We start from the raw sequence: 23,643 nt of genomic DNA, 5'->3' as shown, positions 1-23,643 counted from the left end.
CAGTATTGCAGAGACGGAATAAACCGGTGAACCGTCACACATCATAAATACCTGAAGAGGGTCATGCTCTCCCTGATGCTCATCAGGAAGTACCGTAATCTAAACATCTGTGTTGCCGTCTTTGAAGACAAATAATGCACAGGAAAACAGATACCAAGATAACATAACAACAAGACCCCTGGATCCGAAATTTACGAGAATCATTTAGAAAACACAAGTTTTAGTGCCTGCTCTTCTAAACTCACATTCCTTAACCCTAAAACAGTAGACTGACATATTTTCCCATCACATTCCACTCTTTGATTACATAGTAATCACACAATATGGTAAAAATATGTTATAAGGACATTTCAACAACAACAGAAGTATTACCCACAAGTATGATTTGAAAATACATCACTTGAGAGAACTGAAGAAAAACTGTTCTTGTGAGATGAAAGATCCCATGAATGTAGCAGGCAATATAATTCAATTAACACAAAGGTTAAAAATCAAAAACTGTCTTGAGTGCAACAGCCACCAGTTTGTATGGAGTTCACCCGAGCAACTGGTTTGTGTGAGCAGTTTGCTTGCGTTGACACCGTGAGGTTTCCACAAAACTGTCAGAGACACTGTTATCCCGCCACTCTCTTTGGTCCGCACAGACAGATTGAATTATACAGAAATAAAATGAAAACAAAACGAGCAATAATGTGAATATAGTTATCATGAAAAGTTTGTCGTCCTTTGGAAGCCTGACCGTTGTCCTTTTCTTGTGTTTGTTGGCATAAACACGTGTCGAGAGGGGCTCTTCCAGCCGTCTTTCTTGCGTGGCATCCACGTCGAGTTGTAGACAGTTAACACAGAACACGCACGTGTCTGTCGGCTAACTGCCCGTCGTGATCCCGTCCGTGAATCACTGCATCTCATCTGTTGATGGCACCATCGTCCGTCTCTCGTCCCTCGGTGGTGCCGGTTGGCTGACACTTGGTGTAGATGCTCGCTCACCTGAAGCTTCTCCTTGGTCTGGAACCTTTTTGCAATGTGACGCATGAACCCAAGTTGCCATCTCAGCTACTTTGACAGCCGTCTGAGTGACGAGGAGGACCTGGAATGGACTTCCTTCTGAAGTCTTTCACCACCTCGAAATCACCAGGCTGCAGCTTATGGAGAGATCCTTCAGCTGGTCTCTGGAGGGCAGCTGCTACCTGTTGTCTTATGTTAGATAGAGCAAACGACAATTGTGCACAATATGTTTACATTTCATGTTCGCATAAGGCGGTTTGAGGAAAATGGTGCTCTCGGTGCTTCCGTGCCCACATGGGGAGGAAAACCAAAGCTTTTGCCCAAGGCAGACTTGTGTCAGCACAACATTTAGCTAATTTGGTCTTAAGTGTTTAATTTAATGCTTAACATTTAACATCCCCCCTTTTGACACATGGTCTAACCCATGAGTCAACTCAGCGTAGTGAGAGAAATAATGTTTAGGCAAACAAGGTTTACCGTCAGATTTTAGAAAACTGTCTGTGTTTCCATAATGCACCAAAATCATATCTGCAGCCAGTGTGAATAGTCACAGTGTTACCCTCTGCGAGTTTGCAGGCTTCCATGAGTACGATAATCTCTGCTGTAACCTAATTTAGCGTAATAATGGAAGAGACCACATAGCAATCTATCTAAGCTAAGCCATACATAATGTTATAACAATTAAATATCATAAGTGAGAAATATTTACGTAGACACACCGAACCTAAAACAAAAAAATAAATCGCCTTCACAACATCAGCTTCAGCATTTCCTGTTGAAATGGGATCAAAAGCGTTAGTGGGAGTGTCGGTGAGGTCAGGTCTCTGTATGCAGACCTGTTGAAGAGAAACTACATAGTTAATCAGCCTTCCATCTGCTGGAGGAGGAAAAAGAGTGTTAGGATTAAGGGTAGTATCGTTTCAAAGTAGTGTTAGGCAAATCTATTGTATTAATTTGCTCTAATCTGTAAAAAACAGCATAAGGAAACATGTCGCAATATCACGTGCAACAGCATACAGACAGAGGAGGTCCTGGTGCTGTGAGGTCTAACCTAGTAAAGTAACCAGGCCTTTGACTGCCCCCATGTTCCTAAGTCTAAACTAATGTAACCGTCTCTCAGGTCAACGTATTGTATGAACAGTGTGTCAAGTTCAGATAGTCCAAGTGTCGGAGCTGATAGTAATGCGTCTTCTATGTCATTAAAAACAGCAGTCAAGTAATCAGTCTGGGTCAGTTCGTCTTGCGCATAAAGATATTACCATGAATCATGGAAGAGAGGAGTACCTCTCTTTCTGACTAGTTTGGGATCCACTTTCTATAATATGACGTCATTCCTAAGAAGCTCATCATTCGTTTCTTAGTTTATAGTTTAGGCACAGTGTGAATTGCCTGTAATATTTTGGGAGGGAGGGTTTTTGTCCTCTGCTGTGATCACATGTCCCAGATATGAAACTTTATCGAGAGCAAATTGCAATTTGGACGGTTAGGCTTGAGCCAAAACCTAAATAGGACAACTGTAAGTCTAAATTATTCTAATTTACATGCTTCTTCTTCGGCCTGCAAATCATGATATCATCAACATATTGTAAAAAGGCTGAACCATTTGGTAAGTGTAAATCAACCAGATTGTTTCACAAGGCTTTTGGGTGGCAAAAGTCTTTCCCCTCTGGGGATTAATAAAGTTGTCCTAATCTAATCTAATCTTTCTGAATAACCCTAAGGACACCTGGGTCCAGGTAGAGACTCTTCCTTTATGAGAAAGCGAAATAAAAATTGACTGTCCTTGTGCACAGGTACAGGAAAAATAAAAAAATCAAATCAAATCAAATAAAATAAAACAAGCAGTGGCCAAGTCGACGACGAAATAAGTCTGGAGGGATGAGTGACATAATGGTGTGTGGATTAGAAATTTGAGGTGCTCGCGGCTGCACCAAACCTGCTTACAAATGTTATCCAAATCGTCACTCAATTGGTTCCCTCAGATCATGAATTTTCTTTACCGGTAAAGTTTTAGTGTGCACACTGGTTAATCATCACACTCCATTATTAATACAGCCTTCAATAAAAACTCAAAAACAGGTGTAATACTTTCAATAGCCTCTCATTTGAGACAGCTCAGTCATGTTGACAGATGTGTGTGTGTGTGTTTTATCAAACATAAGTTGAATGACTCTTTTTACCGATAAAATTGATTTGTGTAAGTCACCTTTGTTTCTGTACATTACCAGGATCCTCAATATTGCTGAAGTCAGTGAATTGAGTCTGACTTGCTGCCAGTCAGACATGTCCTTCACACCAGTCCTGGGCTTGTACCATGTGGAAACATGTGGAAACATGTGGAATCCTCCCCCTTTACAAACTCAGATTGTGTGGGACACAGAGAAACAGACAGCAGCAGTACTTTTTTGTCCAACAAACTCTTATTATACCATTATATCATTTCCACTTCTCTAAATCATACTTCCTCTAACCTTGCATCTCGTTCACGTAACCCATGTGGTGTGCAGTGAAGTGAATCAGCCTGCATGTGACAGTCTAAACATTTTCTCTTTTTTTTTTTGTTTTCTTAACAGTTAACGTGACTTGCTGTGACTTTCTAAATCCTTCAATCTCATTCGAATACATATGTGGGTGTGAGTGGTGTTTGTCTAGTTCCTAATGTGTGTATTAAATGTACAAGTTTGTCATCTAAAGAATCTGAAGTTAACTCACCCTCTGTGTTGTATTTGTGTGCGGGTCGTTGGTCCAGCTCTGGTCTCACTCCGGTCCCTGCTGCACCCCCCTTTGATGGCTGATTGTCGAGCCCTCCCACCACTCCTTGTTCATGGAGCGTGAGCATCTGTTCCTCAATGTTCAAGCTGCCACATTTATGGCACACAAAGTCTTCAGTTGGTGTGTGTCAAAGTCTCAAAGTGTCTTTCAGCTTCCTCTCATGCCCTGATACATTATCAGCTGGGCATGCTTGCATCTGTGCTGACGAAACTTCTCTGTTGTCCGTTGTTGAACTGATCCTCATGTTCAGCATGCTGCATGTCACACAACTCTCTTGTGTGATGTTCTCCAGGCTTATGGATGGCGGAAAGCCTTCTTACAAAGTTCAGTCAGAGCTGTCACCGCATGTTTATACGGCCAGTTTTCACCATTGTCGTATGCACTCACTGCATGTTTGAATGCCGCAGATATTTTCTGTCATTGACATGGTACCTGTAGATTTTGACGAGTCTCGTTCGTCTTCTTCATCCTCGACGTGTTGAGTGGTGGGTGTCGTTCAAGTTGTTTGTGGCTGGGGAGCATACAGCAGGAAGCGGAATCCCCAGATCAGGACCAAGGACTAAAAATGAACAAAACAAACAAAACAAAACAGCTGCCGAAAGTTCAGCAGTAAATGTTAGACAACGTTGTCTCATGTAGAGATACAATTCTTAGATCTCTGTGTTTCTGTGTGTACGTGCCTCTGTGTGTGTGCGTGTGTGTGTGTGTGTGTGTGTGTGTGTCTCACCCCTGCATTCCTCTCTCTCTCTGCTCATATGCCTCTCTGTCTATTTTAAACAGTTATACCTATTTTTGTTTCCTCTTGGACATCAACTTATTTGTATCTGCTTCACCTCTTTCTCTGCTCCAAGCACGTTTTGAGTTAATCAAATTTGAATCATAGGCTAAAAACTGCCTCTTTCAGGGAATCCCAATTTTGTTCATTTTTCCAATTATTTGGCAGTCTGATTGTCCTTGTCCCACATTTATTTATTATCGGAGGTAAGACCTTGGCATCGGGCTGCTCAGACTCATTCTATGACTTTTATCATTCCCAAATGTTTCACTTTTATTTCTAAGTCTTTGACTCTGTCTTTCTTCGTACATTTAATCTGTTTCAATTTACCTTCGAAATCCCCTCTTTACATTTTGAGCTTAGCGGCGCTCAATCAGCCGTTTTCAGGAAAACCAAACTCCTTTGACCAGCACGTGAGGCATTCTAAACACCATATTTCCATATTTCTGTCTCATCGCATCCACTATCGGACCCGAAGGCTCCGTGCTCTTACTATCTTTACCACCCATCTTTCAGGCATGGATACGTTAACGTTATCTTTACAATACGACCGTCGTCGTAAGGCTTAATTTCTTTCCCAAGGAAAAATTTTGCAAAAACCTTATTTGAAGTTCACGTTTAATTATTTGTCACGGTCTTATTCTATCAGTATAGAATTCACGTATTGGCGCACGAATCTTATTCTATCAATTACTTTAGTAGAATTCACGTATTTAGCGCATAACAACGGTCTTACAACAAACCTATATCTGTAGTCAAGCGATCTGTGTTACGATCTCAAAATGTTTTTATTCTGAGTTAAATCATCACCGTATAACACAATCCTGTCTTCTACATAAGAAGCGTGCAAATAGTGATATGCCAGAAAATGAAAAAGGGAGTTTACATGAACCACATTCTTAAAACGAAAACACGAACGTCAAAAACAATTGTTACCCAAATAATAAAAAATAAAATGACTACTTGACCATTCATCTGTGTCTGTTAAATCATATGACCTTAGTATAATTTTAGCATTACTTTTACAATTGGAATTTTAACTTTCTTACCCGTTTGTAGAAATTAATTCTTTTTCGTTGGATTCGCGTGCTGTCAATCAGAAACTCCCTCGGGTCTGCCGGTTCTCTCTCTCTCGGCTAATGAGGTATGAGACAGGAAACTTCAGTTTGTGGATTCCTGGAAGAGGCCTCTTTCCCCCGGTCAGTCCCTCTGGAGCTCTGATAGACAGTCAGCGAATCCTGCCGACAACGCCAAATTGTTGTGGAATATTTCTGTGAATAGTCGGGAGAAGAGTGTTAAAGTGTTAACAAATCAATGTCAAATGAAACAGAGTCTGGATGAACGATCAAAGTTGTAATAGTCAATTTATTTGCTTGCAAGCAAAGAGAACACAGTCTCACAGACACATCACCGTCATCTGTGTGAGATGCTCTGATGACACAGTCAAATGCATAGACATTTATACCCAAACAGCATGCTGGTATAATAAAAGATGTCAAGGCAGATGTTTTTCTTTGAAGCATAGTGTCCTGTCTTTACGATACCCTGAAGGCGCTTTATGGCCGGTTTACGAATCCCTTTGTTATCAGTTTGTCCCACAATATTTATGGAGACATCAGATGCTTCCTTTGATGTCCCCGTGAACGGGTTAAAGAGTTAAGTCACAGTATTGCAGAGACGGAATAAACCGGTGAACCGTCACACATCATAAATACCTGAAGAGGGTCATGCTCTCCCTGATGCTCATCAGGAAGTACCGTAATCTAAACATCTGTGTTGCCGTCTTTGAAGACAAATAATGCACAGGAAAACAGATACCAAGATAACATAACAACAAGACCCCTGGATCCGAAATTTACGAGAATCATTTAGAAAACACAAGTTTTAGTGCCTGCTCTTCTAAACTCACATTCCTTAACCCTAAAACAGTAGACTGACATATTTTCCCATCACAGTACTCTTCCAGAAAAAGGGGGGTGAAAGACAGGTACTGATGTATCATTCATCAAAACTGGACGCTGTGGAAAATGGTCAATCCACGTGCGCACGATATGTTGCAGCAGTGGCAAAAGCAATTGAAAAAACTTCTCATATTGTCATGGGCCATCCACTGGAAGTACACACGCACCATGGCGTGGCAGCGTTTCTGATGAGTAAAGAATTCACGTTCAGTGCCGCAAGGAAAACAAAGATTCAACACACTTGCACCATGCCACACATCACCTTTGTGCCAGCCACAAGAAATATGTCGGCTAACTTTACGGATGGACAACCACATGTGTGCGAGGAAGTTGCAGTACAAGAAAACAAATTGAGACCGGATCTCCAAAACACTCCCCACCTCACAGCTGAGGCCTGGCTCTACACGGATGGTTGCTGCTACAAAGGAGAAGAAGGGAACATTGCATCCTATGCAGTGGTCGAACAGAAGAGTGATGGCTATCACCAAACAGTGGAGTCAGGGATTCTGCCACAACCCGCTTCAGCACAACTAGCGGAAGTGGAAGCACTGATTCAGGCTCTGAAGTGGAGCACGGACAAAATTGTAAATATCTTCACAGATTCGGCTTACGCCCATGGAGCGGCCCACATCGATGGCCCTGTATGGCGAAGACGCAACTTCACCACTTCAAATGACCACCCCATAAAACACGAAGCAGCTATGAGAAGGCTGGTATAAGCAATCCAACTACCAAAGGGGGTGGCCATCATGAAATGCAAAGGACATGACACAATCAGATCACGAATCAGCGCCGGTAATGACGCGGCAGACAGAGCAGCCAAGAAAACTGGAGGCTACACACCTCGCCAAATGGTTATGAAGCCAACATCCGGCCCACCTGAGCTTACCATCGAACACATCAAAGATCATCAAAAGAAAGCAGGACCTTATGAATGGTCCGAATGGACACGGAAAGGAGCCTCAAAAGACAAAGAAGGTCTGTGGAGAGCCCACGACGGCAGAGTGGTTGCCTCAGCAGAACTGTGTGCAGCACTCCTACCAGGGGCCCACGGACCTACACACGAGGGAAAGAAACGGACATTGGACAATTTAAAACAACTATGGTGGCATCCGCAGATGGAAGCGATATCTTTCCTCTTCTGCGATGAATGTCAAATTTGTGGAAAATACAACCCAAGAAAACCATTCAAGACACCGATGGGATCTTATCCCGTGCCCTCTGCCTGTTTCCAAGACATCAGCATAGATTATACAGATATGGGACCAGAGAACAGAGTGCAGGGAAAGAGGTACATCTTGGTAATGGTAGACAGATTTTGAAGATGGGTGGAAGCAATTCCCACCAAGAGAGAAGACGCGCAGACAGTTGTAAAGTGGCTGCAGACAGAACTGATTCCCCGTTACGGAGTGCCGAGATGCATCCGCTCTGATAACGGATCACACTTTAGCAACACCATGCTCGCACAGGTAGAGCAATTTCTGGGAATCACACACCGATTCGGGTCAGTCTATCACCCGCAATCTCAGGGCCTGGTGGAACGAGCGAATCAGACCCTTAAGGCCAAAATTGCCAAAGTTTGCGCGGGCTCCAAATTAACATGGGTTGAGGCCCTGCCCCTGGCCCTTATGGCCATGAGGTCCGGAAAAGGGGGAGAAACACATCTCTCCCCACACGAGATCATGACTGGCCGGCCGATGCCAGGTCCACCCAGAGATGGAGGTCATATGCCACCTCTGGATGTACAGCAGATTGAAATGTCTGACTATATGAGTGCCCTAACTTGTCTTACTGAAGCTCTCTTCAAACAGATCGAGAGGACTCGAGCAGTACCTGAAGCAGCGGCAGCTGGAAAGCAGATACAAGTAGGTGATTGGGTCAGGGTCAAGGTTCACAAGCGCAAGTGGACTGACCCCAGGTGGACTGGGCCGTACGAGGTGAAGGAGGTTACTTCACACTCGGTCCAGGTCAAGGGCAAATCAGGCGCCCCTTGGCACCACCTGACACATTGTGTCCCAGCACCGGTACCAACCAGAACACTAGGAGAAATTCGCACTAATTTGGAAAATGCATCGGGAACTTAGACGCTGTCTAGGGGACCCTCATGCAAACCCCGCCGACCGAGGTCGGCAGCGCTTCACCTGGAAAGGGGTGGGATGTGGGAAGAAAACTATAATGGGGGTGGGTATGGGCATACTAGTTGCCTTACTGATCTGGGGATTAGAAACCAAGTATCAGACACACCAGCACCCATCTAATTCAACTAACTCTTCCCTCTCCATCCCCGAATCAGACACACACCCGAACTAGACATAGCACCCCACCAACTTCTGATCCAGACGATTCAGATGATAGGGACCTAAACCTCGAGTTACAGCCATTGAATGAGTAGTTCCAAAACATAGAAGTTCACACCTAGCAGGTGTGAAAAGGGGGATTTGTAAATAAAATATATTCATTCACTGTTAAATAATATGCACTATACTTGTAAAGCTTATATTGCGGAGTTGTGAGGTCACTGTAAGTAGGTCAAAACGCCGAATGTGGCATTCCGTCACCCGTTCGTACGATAGGAACAGATACAGTGGCCCTGAAAGTAACGCTTGCTTAAACCACCAGATTAGGGCAGAAACTGCCATCTTAGAGTAGGAGAAGAGCTCTTTTTATCTATTCACACAGAGACTTCGAAATAGTTTAGAACTGTACTCCTTTCATTTTCTTCACCTTAAGTGTTAACAATATGCTGTAGATCAACATTTCACACACACTGACGTTCCAGAGAAGGCAGGTTTCGGACGTGAGCCAGTGTGGATGAAGCTGTCCAGAGCTCCATCAGGCCATTTGAATGCTAGAAACAAATCCGCCTCTGCTTTGATTTTGACCAATGGCTCCACAAGGAGAACCAGATGGACACGCCTGCGCACTCTGCTATAAGCGCTCTTTGGTTTCACTTTTGGCACTCTTTGCTTTTGCTAGAGTCTGTACACGTTTAACTGCTGGACATAATACTTCTGTCACAAATAAATCTTATTGCTTGAATTGAGCTAAACGCCTCGATCTCAGTCTGTTAACTCGATCTTCATTCTTAACACAACAAAAGCAGTAATGGTGTCAGTAATAGCAAGCAATGTGACAACTAATAAAGATAGTAGCAGGGTCCAGGGACCAGGGTCCAGATAAAACCACGATCCATGGAAACCTGCAGATGGAGAAAGCACAAAGACTCTGAGGAAGAAGCAAAGTTAGTAACATGGATTAATGGGACATGAATACGCATACATGGAATTTGTCTCCGGTTTCCACTCCGCTCTCAATGTACAAACACACATTTACAATAAACAACAAAATACATGTATAAAGAATAAAAAAGGGCAGTAAAAAAGTAGAACGGATGTAGGTATAGACATTTAACAGCTATATACAATATAAGTATAAATATATATCCGAGAGAAAGTGTATATATATATATATATATATATATATATATATATATATATATATATATATATATATATACATACATGTAAACATAAACCTAGAGACAATGGCATGAGTTGTAATTGGTGGTAGTAGTGTAGTTTAACTTGTTTATTGTTCATCAGAGTGACGGCCAGTGGAAAGAAGCTGTTGAAAGAAAGTGTGTTGCGCGTGTGTTGAGTGATGCTCTTCACAAGCCTGTGCTCGCTTGAGGTGAGAGAGGAGGAGGCTGGTGGGGGAGGGAGAAACCACTGAGCCAGTACTGAGACTGACTTAACGTCAGTAAAAGTACGAATACGTAGATTTAAAAAACACTGTTACAAGTTAAAGTCCCGCTTTCAAAATCTTACCGAAGTAAAACTATGTGAGAAAATGTTCTTGACGTGCATTGGGGTAAAAGTACTCACTATGGGTTTTTCAGTTGTTACATTAATTTATACTACATGATATTATTATGCTTATTTATACAGTAACATGTAAGACACATTTTAAAGTTGTAGCTGGCTGCACTAACATGTTTTTACTGTGTTGGGTGGTTTAAATGACTGTTGAGCAATGCCTTGTTTTACACATACTCATTATATATAATGCAGTGAAGTAAAAAGTATAATATTTGTGGAGTAGAAAGTAGCATCCAAAGCAAAAAACGTACGTTTTTAAAAAAGTGAATGAGTGTAAGAGTTGGACGTCAGTGTCGCTGTGTGCACGTGATGTACAGTTAATATCAGCTGTGTTATAATGAGTTGACTTTTGTTTATTTGTGCCATGTTCACTGTTTATTTCTTTCTTTTCTTTGAAAATAAAACCTCTTTTGTTACATCTACACCAAGTTTCTCGCGTTGTCTCCTTCCAGACATTCTGAGCAGGCGGATTAAATGTCAGTGACATTCTGTGAACAGATAAAACTCACCAAAGAGACGAAACACGCGGCATCTTATGCTGAGGACATCTGCTTCTTACTGCAGGACAGGAGGCTTCAGTTGGTACATGTATCTGCTCTTGTCGCTTGGTATCGGCCTTGATCTTATCATGACCGAGACGAGTCCCCGCTGAAAAAGCTTTGACTCATCTCTGAAGTAATAACCTGAAGTTCCAGTCCTCCGTAGAAGTGTGTGTGCCGTGTCGCAGTAACAAGAGAGGAACAATGTGGGAGTGGCCCGTGCGACCTGATGAACCGGTCGCTCGAGACTCAGTATAAATCAGCGGGAGCCGTGTCTCAAGCTGTAGAGTTACTTTCAGAGAGTCCTGGAGGATGGAGCTGCCACTGTTGGTGCTCGTCCTGGTGTCGACGTGCGGAGGACAGGATTGGACCACTCCGACCTTTTGCAGAGGCCAGTGCCCTCAGTTCACAGTAGTTGAGACGCACCAGGTAGGTTTCAGAGCAGTTCTCACACACACACACACACACACACACACACACTCCGCATTGATATGCACTTTTTCCAGAATTTGATGTTTCTGTTGTCTGTAGGATTTTGAGGAGCGTTTGTACGTTCCTGCTGAATGGATTACCACCAAGATGGGAGGATCTGGGGTTGCTGATTTATTAGCTGCAAGATCAAGACTGGCGAAGGCCGCAAGTATGTCAGGGTGAAAACAAGTCTCACTGACACACAGCTTATTTGATATGCCAGTGTAATTCATGCGCTGCAGTTTAATGGGGTATCCCCGTATTTAAATGTTTCAGAGAACAGCAGCTTTATAAGTTTCATCAAAATATTTCATCTTTTTATTGAACTTCAAAGCAGCAGGTGAGACATTTCACTGCATAGTGATTCCCAAGCTAATGGATGACCATCTGACATCTGACACAGCCTATGCAAACAACAGTGAGAACAAAAGTGCTAGTTTTACTTCCATTCGTCCCTGCAAGGCAAGCGTTGCAAATCAAGAGTGTGATTAAATGGGCCAGGTTATTTATTGAAATGAAAACAAAATGGAGTAAAATGGAATGACTAGACAGTGAAAGTTTTGTTCTGGTGTACATATCGGTGTTTGTTCTCCAGGTGTCACATTTGTTTTAGCTTCTACCTCAGAAATGTAGAAATGTCATACTGGATTTGCCTCCAAGAAGTATTAGAATTTGTGGCTCATTGAATGTTTTTTTTTATGTTTATTGCATTTGGTCAGAGCAAGTGACGTAGTATAAGGCGCAGTGGCGGCTGGTCAATAGAGGGCCATGGGGCATGGCCCCACCATGAGCCACACAAAAAAGGAAAAAACAAAAATTATAATAATCATAAATTATACAAATTGTCAATATTTGTGTTTTTGAACTATGGAATGTACCCAGTAATGTGTGTAAAATATGATATCTGCGCAAAATATATGCTTTTCCTGCTCGTGCTCTCAGCCTGTGTGCTCTCTGCTCGTGCTCTCTGTCTGTGTGCACGACACTCTGAGAACGCGCAGCTTGGGGGGCCTGATCGTTTTGGCCCAAAAGAGGCGGGTCTATGAAGCAGTTTAGCCAATTGCTGATTCAAGATATAAATGACAGACAATTTAGCCAATCAGCGCCCTCAAATAGATTCAGCTATGGGCCAGAACTGGAATAAAAGATGTTTTTTTGACCGATTTTTACAGGTTTACAGTGAAAACGTATTTTTGGTTCAGAAATTATGAAATTCAACATTTTTATGACCAATACCAATTTGCTGAAATGTGGTTGGACATTTTCATTTTTTGGCAGCTGGGTTTTTGTAGTTCGTCCAAGTTTAGGAATAAAGGAGTTTTTGAATTTACCCACGTTTTGCTATAAAGAAATGTTACAAGTGTTTTGAGTGATGACAGTCTGACGAATGATGGGTGCCTGCATCTCACCTTGTTTGTCTCCTCCAGCTGATGCTGACTCCTGGCCGGTGCTGATCACCATCACAAATGGCAGCGATTTGTCGCTTTCGTGGTTTGTTCCACCTGGCACGATGGAGTCTCAAATCACTGATCCATCAGTCACACTGCAGAGCAGACCTGAAGTCACTGTCTATGTCAGGTGAACAGTGCCTACTTTTATCTTTCAACTGACTGTTATATTGTTGTTTCTTTTAACAGTCATTAAACACTTTAATTATGAGCATTTTTCAAGTTCACAAGCTACCAAACAGACGTGAAACAAACCAGATTTGACATTTATTGGGGTTGGAGTCTGGTTGATGCGGCCATGCATTTCTGTGACCATCATACACTTCATACACGAGTTAAACAATATTTCCTGTGTCAACCAATGGTGTAGCCAAGTCATTTTGCCAGGTCTTAAGCCTTGAATGTTTTGAGTGTACCTCCGAATACAATCATAACTGTAAGCCTGTAAAAATCGGCAAACAACTGAATGCATGTGAATACTTTTTTTAAGTCTACATGTGATACACCTGCTTACCAAATTTTATACATCTCGGTGAAACATACTGCGATGGCTGCATCGTCTAAATATAGTAGGGGGCGCTAACGAGCCGACTTGCCACTCTGAAGTATTAAAATCACATCAGACAACTACATTCAGGATTTTAAATGTGTGCCATGTTTGGTTGTGTTTTGAGAATGTTTAGCTCCTCAAAAACACCTTCGTTTTTCATTGCGAAGAATGCATCGCCACGGCAACGGCCTTTCACAAAAACTTTGAGTAACTTTTCATCACAAAAGCACCTTTGTTTTTCACGCCGAAGACTGCGTCGCAACGGCATTCGACAAAACATCAAAAGCTTCATGAACTGGCATTATGAACTTCTTACATTTGTGTGGAACTAATTTGATGTTGATCTGATTTACCTACTAAGAGAAAAAAGCCAAAGTATAGAGACTTTAACTTCCTGTTACCAGTAGGTGGCGCAATGACTGTTATACATAATTGGCCTGTAGATGTCTTCAGGACTGGAGTCTAATCAAACATGTGGAATCTGGTAAAGATCTGATGATGTGGAGTTGAGTTACTTTGTTCACGGCAAAGGATCGGAATTCGCCGAGTTACAACAACTTCCTGTTTCATGGCAAATGGTGTTTTTTTTGCTGCCACGCCACGGAAAAATAGTTCGATAACTTTTTGATCTTTGAATAACTTTTCACTGCCAAGGTCTCACGAGCATACTGACCAAATATGAAGTCGATCGGGTTAAATCTCTAGGAGTTCGTTCAAATACGGCGCCTTGAATGTTTATTAATAATAATAAGCATTAGAATAACAATAGGTCCTCCGCTCCGACTACATCGGTGCTCGGGCCCTAATAAAAATAGGTCCTATGTTCCGACTACGATGGTGCTCGGGCCCTAATGAGTGCAAAACAAAACGGAGATAGAAGAGAGAAGGTAGATGTAGAACAAAAAAGTTTGAAGATGACCACTCACAGTGAATGACGGCTTGGACAAAGTATTTGTTGTACTCTGAAACCCTTTTTCTGTCTTTGTTTCCACTGATATAAAGGATCTATGGTGGCAATCCGAGCATCAAGAGTGGTGAAAAAAACGCAAAGATTCTCTACGACGACTTGAAAAAAGCAGAGAAAACCGGCGCTGATGCCGACACTTACACATGGGCTGGCTACGACAACTATATTTCCTTTACTCACCACAATGAGATCTGGATCGAGGAAACCCAGTAAAATGTTTGCCAGGTTACAGCCCTGAACATATTTACAGTAGAAAGCCAAGTGACTGTAGCAGAATCACATGCATTGTCCACTAACACATTCTGTATACCTCACTGCAGTCCTGCTGAAATGCTCCGACAGTGTAGAGCAGACATGTCAAACTCAAGGCCCGCGGCCCGCCACCTCGTTTTATGTGGCCCGCAAATCCGCCACCAAACAAATTAAAAAATAATTCTTTTTTTTTTATTTTTGAAAAAAAATGAAGTTGGACTTGAAAATAAAAATATCCCCATGGTCAAAATTATGAGATAGAAGGTCGAAATTATGAGATAGCATGTTGTCTGTTTGCCGACATTAAAACTATCACAACAGGTGGACAGGAGAGGCAACAGCCCGAAAAGCGGTTTTCCAACAAGTGATTGAGTTGAAAATGATCGACAAATAATCCCAAAATGTCCACGAAGAGAAAAATTGATGCAGAGGGAAGAAAATGTAATGAAAGATGGGAAAGTGAATACATGTTTGTGCTTCAAGGATGCTGATGTGGCCCAGGGTGAAGATGAGTTTGACACCCCTGGTGTAGAGTATCCGGCAGACCGGCCTGCCCCGAGGCTTCTGTCGCAGGCCGGAAACCGGTTTCAGGAATGTTGCCCAGCAGTCCTTTCCACTTTTTAAATGACATTTTAGTTGTCTGATGATGCATCTTGTTCCACACATATCTGCTGTAAACTAACAATAAACAGTTGAGAGCTTTATCTTTGTTTGTACTTGTGGTCAATGTCACGAGCCGCCCTCTCTGATGGGTTCACTACAGGAAGTCCCTCTTTAAAGAACGAGCTATCTATTTAAACAAAGGCACTTCTCCCATCACACAACTATGTCATGGAGATCTACTTCCTTCCTCCTTCCTAGTTTCACCATTTGTGCCAAAGCTTTATTGTTTGTGGAAGGATGTTATTAATATGATCTCAAATATCATATTAGTAAATATGCCTTTAAACCTGAGGTATTTTTATTGCACTTACCCACTAGATCTTATTTTGAAAGAAAAGGCATTTTTTCCATACTGTTGTTTTTGTCATGAGCACTTAAACACATCATTTTTACATACACAATAAAACCATCCACCAATCACGTTGTGAGAAACGGACAAATGAAACACGTATACTATAGTGTAGAACAACACGGAGGCTGTGTAGTCTGAACCAAGACAGGAAACTCCATTACTCCTTTCAAAGGCAGCACAAACCAGATCCACAGATTTAAAATATGACCAGTAAAAGCATTAAGTATAAAGTATAAAGTAAGTATTAGAAGCAATACACTTGGAAGTATATGGTTCAGGTTTAGGTGATTTAAATGTATTTTGGGTTTAGTAGTGTTCTGAATTAAAGGAGTATCCTGCAGATTTAACGCATGAACACATTTTAAATGTTTTACTGTACAGAAAATAATACTTGAATTATTCATAATGCACATTTGAAGCAATGGGCCTTCTTTTCTTTTTTTTTGAAATACAAAAATTCTGCATTTCCCCCTAACCCCACCTGTAATACCACCGCGCCTAGTGGGGCGCGCCCCACAGTTTGAGAACCACTGCCTTAACTAATCTCACTCCTCATGCCTAAATCTAACCAACTCAACCGAGAAAGGCAACGAGTACTGAGACTGGTGAGTGGTGGATCATGCCGTCACCGGTAGTAAAACAAATCAGGAAGGTCTGATGTTTTTCTGCATAATAATTAGCTATGTTCGCATGTTTGGTCCGATTTCTGCAAAGTGGAACCATTGGGGAGTGTTTTTAGGTTGCTGAAGTAATTTTACTGAAACATACAGCTGTGTGTCGTCCGCGTAACAATGATGTGAAAAGACAACGCGACTAATTGTCTGACCCGAGGGAAGCTTGTACAAAAAGTGAATAGAACAGTGCTGAGGACCAACCCCTGTGGCACCCCATACGACAATGGAACACATGAAGACACAACGTTACCCATTGGGAGTATATTTGACAAATATGATACACAAATCACTGTCGGGCTTTTCTTGCAATATTGAGGCATCGATTTAAAAATATTTATGAGGATAGTATGATCAATGGTGTCAAAGGAAGCACTTATATCAAGTAAGACTAAGACGGAGTGCACTGTACTTTAAATCAACTTCAATTAGTACTTTTCTGAAATAAGGGATTTAGCCAGGCGCCAACCCTTGACCACCAGGGGGCGACTCCTCTATAGAAGTCGATGAGAAAATGACTCTACTTCTCTCTTGATTTATTACCTCAGTAAACATTGTAAACATGAGTTTATGGTCTCAATCTCTAGTTTCAAGTCTTCTTCAATACAGCATGATGTTCATTTAGTACATTATGGTCCATTTAGAGTCAAACAGACCATAAAGCAGGGGATGCTTTAGGGCGGGGCTACTGTGATTGACAGGTTGCTGATTCTACCAGAGATGTATACGTCAGTCCTCCTCATTCCAAATATGGTAACATCTGTTCCTTGGTTGCGAAAAAAACTAGATGGTGATGCCGAACTCCATGCTTCAAAACGTCAGTCCACAAACCAATTGGTGACTTCACGATGACGAACTCACGGGTTTCGCTCGTACTGCTGGTTGGAGTTTACATCCTTGTCAACCTGCTTATCTACCCCAGAGACACAATGTAATTATGTATCTATAGCCACTCGCTTTGTATATCTGGTTAAGCTCTATGGCATCAGTATATCATTTTCAAATATATTGGTGATGTTGTCTAAATTGCCAAGAGGATTAGAAGCCTCCACGCTGCATCTCACATCGTGTGCCAATCAGGCTGGGTTTGGCAGGAAATCCGGGGAATTGTTTCATGTTACACACCTGGAAGAGGGCTGCGGTTCTTGCAGCAAATAAAATGATATATATATCATCTCGGGGGACAATGGAAGTGACTAGGTTCATAGAGAATGTGGTCTGTCTCTTATATCCAGTGTGGTTTTGGCTGGGAAGCACCAAAATTGAACGTGATGTGCTCATATTACAGCATCCAACTGTTGGAAGTCCTTAACGTTGATTTCAACGTATGAAACATGTATGAGATATAATCTGTACTGTAACTTGCTAAAAAGTCTCCTTTGCCTATTTTCTGAATAAGTCCCTTTTCCTCCATCTCTCGCTGTCTCTGACGTACACACACAGGCCTGCTCGAACTAGAGCTGTGTCCCAATCCAGCGGCTGCATCTTTACGTCGGCCGCGTCCTTTGAGGACTGCGAAGGCTGGACCGTGCGGTCTCCAAAATGAGACGGCCTGCGCTACAGAGGACTTCCTGTTTGCGTCACCAGCTTTTCCTTTGCCGCACCCGTCACCTAACAACCAGCTTCATGCTAAAAACCTGGACAAATGGAGCCAGAGATGGTTGTATTGTTCCTCCTCTTCCAAATCATTTTGGAAGACATGATTCACCGCCGCCGACACCGGCACATGATATATTTCAGGCTCAGAGAGTACCATTTTCAGGTCATTTTAAATTTAAATTTAGATAGTTAATCCATGTACTTTTAGCTAAAAGTAATGCTGACTTCAGCTGTATGGCTAATGTCATTTCAACTTCTATCATTTCATATTTAAAATGGCTCTTTACTTTACTGAAATCTAAATGTGACGAAGTGGGCGAGAACACACCATTTGTCCCATATTATCATTATCTGTTACTTACCATACCCACCATGTGTTCCAGAGTCACCCAACCATTTCCTCTATTTATCCCCTGGATGACGTCAGCTGTGATGTATATGTTTATATATATTTGCCATTTTACCATTTCCAGAGGATTGGCCTGTGGAGGACGTGGCAGAGGATGAGGGGGAGAACGGTTTGGAGGCAGTAACTGGTGCTCCTTGATGGGACCAGCTGTCTGCAGAGGTCTCTGCCATGGAGGAGGTGCCCGGTGGCCACGATTATTTTTAGTAAGTAAAACAATTGTAAAGCTATGATGTGATCTACTAAAATGTTTTGTGGAACAGGATTGCATGTTGAAACACTGTGTTAGGACTGATTCTTTCAAAATAAGCGTGTGCATGACATTTTGTATGGAGTCTTTTATACTAAATGAATAAAACAAATCTTAGTGACGGCAGCCGTCTTGAGTCAGCCTGCAAACCCAGTTGGGAGACAATGCGGTGGACAGTGGAGACCAAACACTCTGGAGGCCACCCAGATGTTACACCGGGGTCTTTGTTGTGGCCCCCCATTCAGGCCCATTAGAAACTGAGTGTTCAGTTCAATAATCAATATTGTTTTTTCGAAATGAATCAGTTGATAATTAAATCAGTTAATATGTATATCATAAATAAAATAAACAATGTATTGAACAAAAAACTTGATTTGATTTCATTTACATGTACATTTATTTATCAATGATTTTCACCAGTATGAAAAGAGCCTGTCCATCCAGCCATGTCCTTTCTTTCTTTCTCTGGCTTGGCCCTGGCTGGCTTTCCTCCTCTTCCTCCTCTTCTTCTTCTTCCTCCTGGTCACCTACTGCGTTACTTGGCCCTGGTGTGTCCTCAGGGATGGAGGCAATTAGGACAGGGGGGTTTATAGACGGCCTCTGTCCCAACACCTCATCCATGAGGACAAACCACGGCCAAGTTGCAGCAGTGGGTTTCCCACTCACTCCCTCTCCTGACTCTGGATACTTGCAGTCCATCAATCAAGACAGTTAACAAAAACAACAGCAGCAAAATAAATGTCAGCAGGGGAGTCACCCTCCCCCGCAGGCACGTTTTCTCGAAAATTGTTCAAATCACATTGAGAAAATTATGAAAGGTCATCAATAATGTTCACACAAGGATGCAAACTTAGAAGTTTGACAGATTTTACAGAGCAGAATATACACAAATTCACAGAGAAATAATTTACATTGATGCCTTATTTTCAATTAAAATAAATAAAAGAAAAAGGTGACATCACAACTGTCATCTGTGTGGCAGCAACATCAACACATCGGAAGTGTATTGTCCTCTCTACTGGTTGTCTTATTAGTAAAGACTTTATATTGGAGTAGAGCTAATTTAACTGTAACTTTAAGTACAGGATGGTCAAATGGACTCATGTCTTAAAACCTCTATAGCCCGAGCTGGTACTGTTGAAGAAAATCATCGATATAACTTTGAATGGAACTTGAATTGAACTGAACACATTTGGGCTCGCAAGCAACAGTTATATAACGTGTTATGTAACACATTCTGGTTCATAAACAACATTCTCAGGGGGTGATTAGGGCGCCAGACAAACTGTAATAAATCTCTCCTATTCGTACCAAATTGCCAAACGGTTGAGTTGACCAGAACATAAGAACATGCCCTAATTAAGAGACCAGATGTGCCTTGTTTTTCAATTCAACGGACTGGTTTGATTGGTGGAAAGCAGTTAACTGACTGATTTTGTGGACCCATATTATTTATCATATTTTTTTTGTACTGTTGAAAATGTGCCCATATACTATATGTTCCTCTGGGTCTATGTATAGAAGAAACCATTTTTATTACACATACATACACAAAATTTGACTTCTGCATTTGACCCATCCCTGTATATAGGGAGCAGTGGGCTGCCAATGATGGGCTCTCAGGGAGCCGGGAGTTCAGTGTCACTACGACACGTGACACGTCCCAGCTGAGGATCGAACCATTGACCCTGCAGTTACCAGACAACCCTCTTACCCGAGTGAGCCACGGTCACCCCCGTGTATGAAAATGTTCCCCTTTTAAGCTAGAGTAGCAATTATTAATTGGATGTGTACCAACTGAGCACTGTCTTTGTTTTAATTAGAATTGGTTAAATTACATCGTTTCCTGAGACGTTCTCAAGAGTTTACACTTGCATATTTTCTTTCTAGGAAATTGAAGGGAAGTCAAGCGACCAAAGAAATAAAATGCATCTCTCTCAAATCCCAAAATGCTTCTGACCGTTGGTACTTTGAAAATCAACATGGATCAAAGTTAAGTTTCAAAACATCAACATTTGGTGATTTTGATTACATTCAAGCACATGTATCGTAGCATTCCTGACTCAAACCAGTATCTATCACAAGCCACAGCCTCGCTCCTGCTCCGTGTTGGCTGGTAAGGTACAAACATTTACTTTATATCAAATGCTGGCTGTTGAAGGAAAAACACTGGTTACAAGGCATCAATCATCCTTTCATGTTATGAAGTATTACCAGTATCTTTATAACCCACGGCGGTTTTTCAGTTTGTCATTCATGTATATATATGTCAGAAAATATCTGTATCATGCACTTTACCATATAATAATTGATGCTACAGATGATTTGGTTCACTACATTCTGTGCTGCTATTCACTGCATGGACCTAACACCCGAACAGGGCATCATGGCTTTGAAACGAACCAAACTACCACAAAAGGCTCTCACATTTTGAAAAGAGGCGTCTTGTAGAGGAGATTTCTAAATAATTTGTGATATTCACATGGCTGATATTGCTGATGTACATATGTATATAGATAGGTGTAAATGTATTTATATATTTTTTGTCTGTTGAATATATTTTCATAGATCCTAGGTCTCCCTTGTACCCCCCTTTGATGTGTTTGAGACCTTTTAAGCTATTCTTTGTTTACTCGCATGGAGATATTTCAAGATCATAAATTATTGATGGTAAATCTTTATGTACTTTGGGATGAGAGTCCAATGAGTTTTAGATGGCACTGGATTTAGTTGGAACTGGATATCCTAGATGACTGCATGCTGCTAGAGCTCGGGCTCGGGTTAACCCTAACCCGAGCCCTAGCGTAGGATATAAGAGATGGAGAGTGAGAGGGTTTGCAGACGATACGTTTCTCTACGTATCCAAGCTTTACCTCTTCATACACAAGAAACTTTTCAACAGAATGGTTTACTTTGTGTTTAGATGTTTAAAATGTCATTTTAGAGATAATTTTGCTACCTGAGCATTAATAAAGTCTTTGCTAAAGATAACACAAGCCTTGTCCTGTAGTAAGTTTTTGTTGGACCTACTAACTCACACATCCACGTCGTGTATCGTTCAACAATAAATATGGAACCGGTCAGATGAATGTCTACTTTTAAGGGAGGGTTGAAGAAGTACTATGATCATATCAGCAGTAATACGAGTCGGTCAAATTACAAGTAAACATCCTGCATTCAAAGTGATTGTGTATTTTAAGTAAAAGTACAGAAGTATTACAACAACCTATATCTAAAGTATCAAACATACTCATGATGCAGAATGGCACATTTCAGCTTGTTTAATTGTAATATACATCCTGTTGGTTTGAGCTTTTCCCGGGAACGACAAAATAAAGAAGCAGCGATGAAGCTGCTGTAACATAATAAAACATTGTTGTCACAGCTGTTTGTTGACCTGTTGTGACAATAACAAGACAACATAGGGAACCATATATGGTGACACATTACATCAGACTGATGATATTTGAATGATAAAAGAGAGAACAGTGTTGGGAACGAAAAGGAGCGTGTTTGAGTTATCAGCATATATTATTGACATCAATAGAATTATTAATAAGTCAGTAAGATTATTAATGATAACGGGGCACCATCCTGAGAACAGGGACCAATAACCAAACTGTCAACTAAGTCTCGAAGTAATAATAATAGAAACTAAGTCATTAGTATTCACTCACAATGCCAATAGTCAAAGTACTATTACACATTCAGAGTGAACAGTGAAGGTTTGATATCAGCTATAATCACAACACACGTGCACAAAGTAACCACAGACAGCTGCTCTTTAAAGCAGTGATTTTCATCCGCTGTGCGGCGGCACACCAGTGTGCCGTGAGAGATCGCCAGGTGTGTCGTGGGACAATGTCCAATTTCACTTAATGAGTCCAAAAAAGATATGATTTAGTTGTTGCAAATACTTTGCCATTGTTGAGCGTCTGAGCTGCAACATAGTGTCTGGCTAAGTAATAAATACTCTTCCATGCCAGTGGGGGGCAGTAGGTCGCGCAGTAATGACGTGTTCATGTTGGACAGTAGAATGAAATGACGCGCGAGACGAGCAGCGATGGAGAAATATTTGAAAAGGAAAAATGCAGACTCTGAACTGGGCCCTGGACGACATAACCCAGATGAAAAGCCTCGTAAGGATCAACACATTGAGAGGCTTGTCATTAAATCGTCAGCATCTATCCAGAAAATATCATGTTCATCTCCAGACTGCGCATGCTGCTGATAAACTGGTGCACTCGGCACAGAGTTCACTCGGCAATTTGCCGACTTTGCAGCTCAGAAATGTAACTCTGAACTGCTCAGCAATCCCTTTGCAGTTGAGGTGGAAAGAGCACCTGTGGAGCTGATAGACCTCCAGTGTAATGACACTCAAGGTAAAGTGTGACTCTGAGGGCGCTGCAGTTTCCAAGCTTCACCCTGAAACGATGCCTTAACTCCGCCTCCATGCTGCTCAAACGCTCCGCATGTTTGGAAGCACACACCTGTGTGAGCAGCTGTTCTCTGTGATGAAGATGAACACAAACCCACACAGGAGTCTCACTGATGCACCTTCACTCCATCGTGAGGGTTTCCACAGAACCGAACCCGATATTAATGAACTGGCAGCCAAGAAAAGATGCCAAACATCTGGCTCTGGCACATATGCATGAAGTAATGTAGCCTATTTATTTTTGCACTTTGTCCAATATCCCTTCTCTCCCGTTTATTAAATGGTGACTCTATTTGGCCCTCAGCCAAATAGAGTCACCATTCCCTGAGGTTGACTTTGACATCCCTGCATATCTGCTGTATTATGCTAAACGGTGTCATTCTGTAACGTTTTTGGTTGTTGGTGTGCCGCGGGATCTTTTTAATGTAAAAGATGTGCCGCGGCTCAGAAAAGGTTGAAAAACACTGGTTTAAAGTATAACAGAGTTTATTAAGTTCTAATAATAATGATCTGGTCAACTAATATCTAAACTAACAACAACTATACATTATTCAGTGTGGAATGTGAGGTGTGATCACCATCTAGTGGTGAAGACTGGAACAGCTTAGATCAAATACAAACACGTCAGCATGCAATCTCATTTGTT

General features: G+C 41.7%; 1 protein-coding gene across 2 annotated transcripts; it reads left to right on the top strand.

Annotated features, from left to right (window-relative positions):
* The first annotated feature begins 11,241 nt into the window (after positions 1 to 11,241).
* Positions 11,242 to 15,275, top strand: LOC306786125 (uncharacterized protein). 2 transcript variants are annotated; one of them, XM_079280782.1, is made up of 4 exons: positions 11,242 to 11,359; positions 11,462 to 11,570; positions 12,829 to 12,979; positions 15,102 to 15,275. In XM_079280782.1, exons 1-4 carry the CDS (start codon positions 11,243 to 11,245, stop codon positions 15,148 to 15,150), a joined length of 426 nt encoding a protein of 141 aa, XP_079136908.1. In that variant the 5' UTR covers position 11,242; the 3' UTR covers positions 15,151 to 15,275. The 2 variants fall into 2 exon arrangements, with proteins under 2 accessions (XP_079136908.1, XP_079136907.1); XM_079280781.1 differs by having other exon boundaries at positions 14,402 to 15,275.
* The last annotated feature ends 8,368 nt before the right edge of the window (positions 15,276 to 23,643 follow it).

Source organism: Melanostigma gelatinosum (assembly GCF_949748355.1).
Source record: "Melanostigma gelatinosum genome assembly, chromosome: 12".
Lineage (NCBI taxonomy): Eukaryota > Metazoa > Chordata > Actinopteri > Perciformes > Zoarcidae > Melanostigma > Melanostigma gelatinosum.
This window is presented reverse-complemented; position numbering and strand designations above follow the sequence as displayed.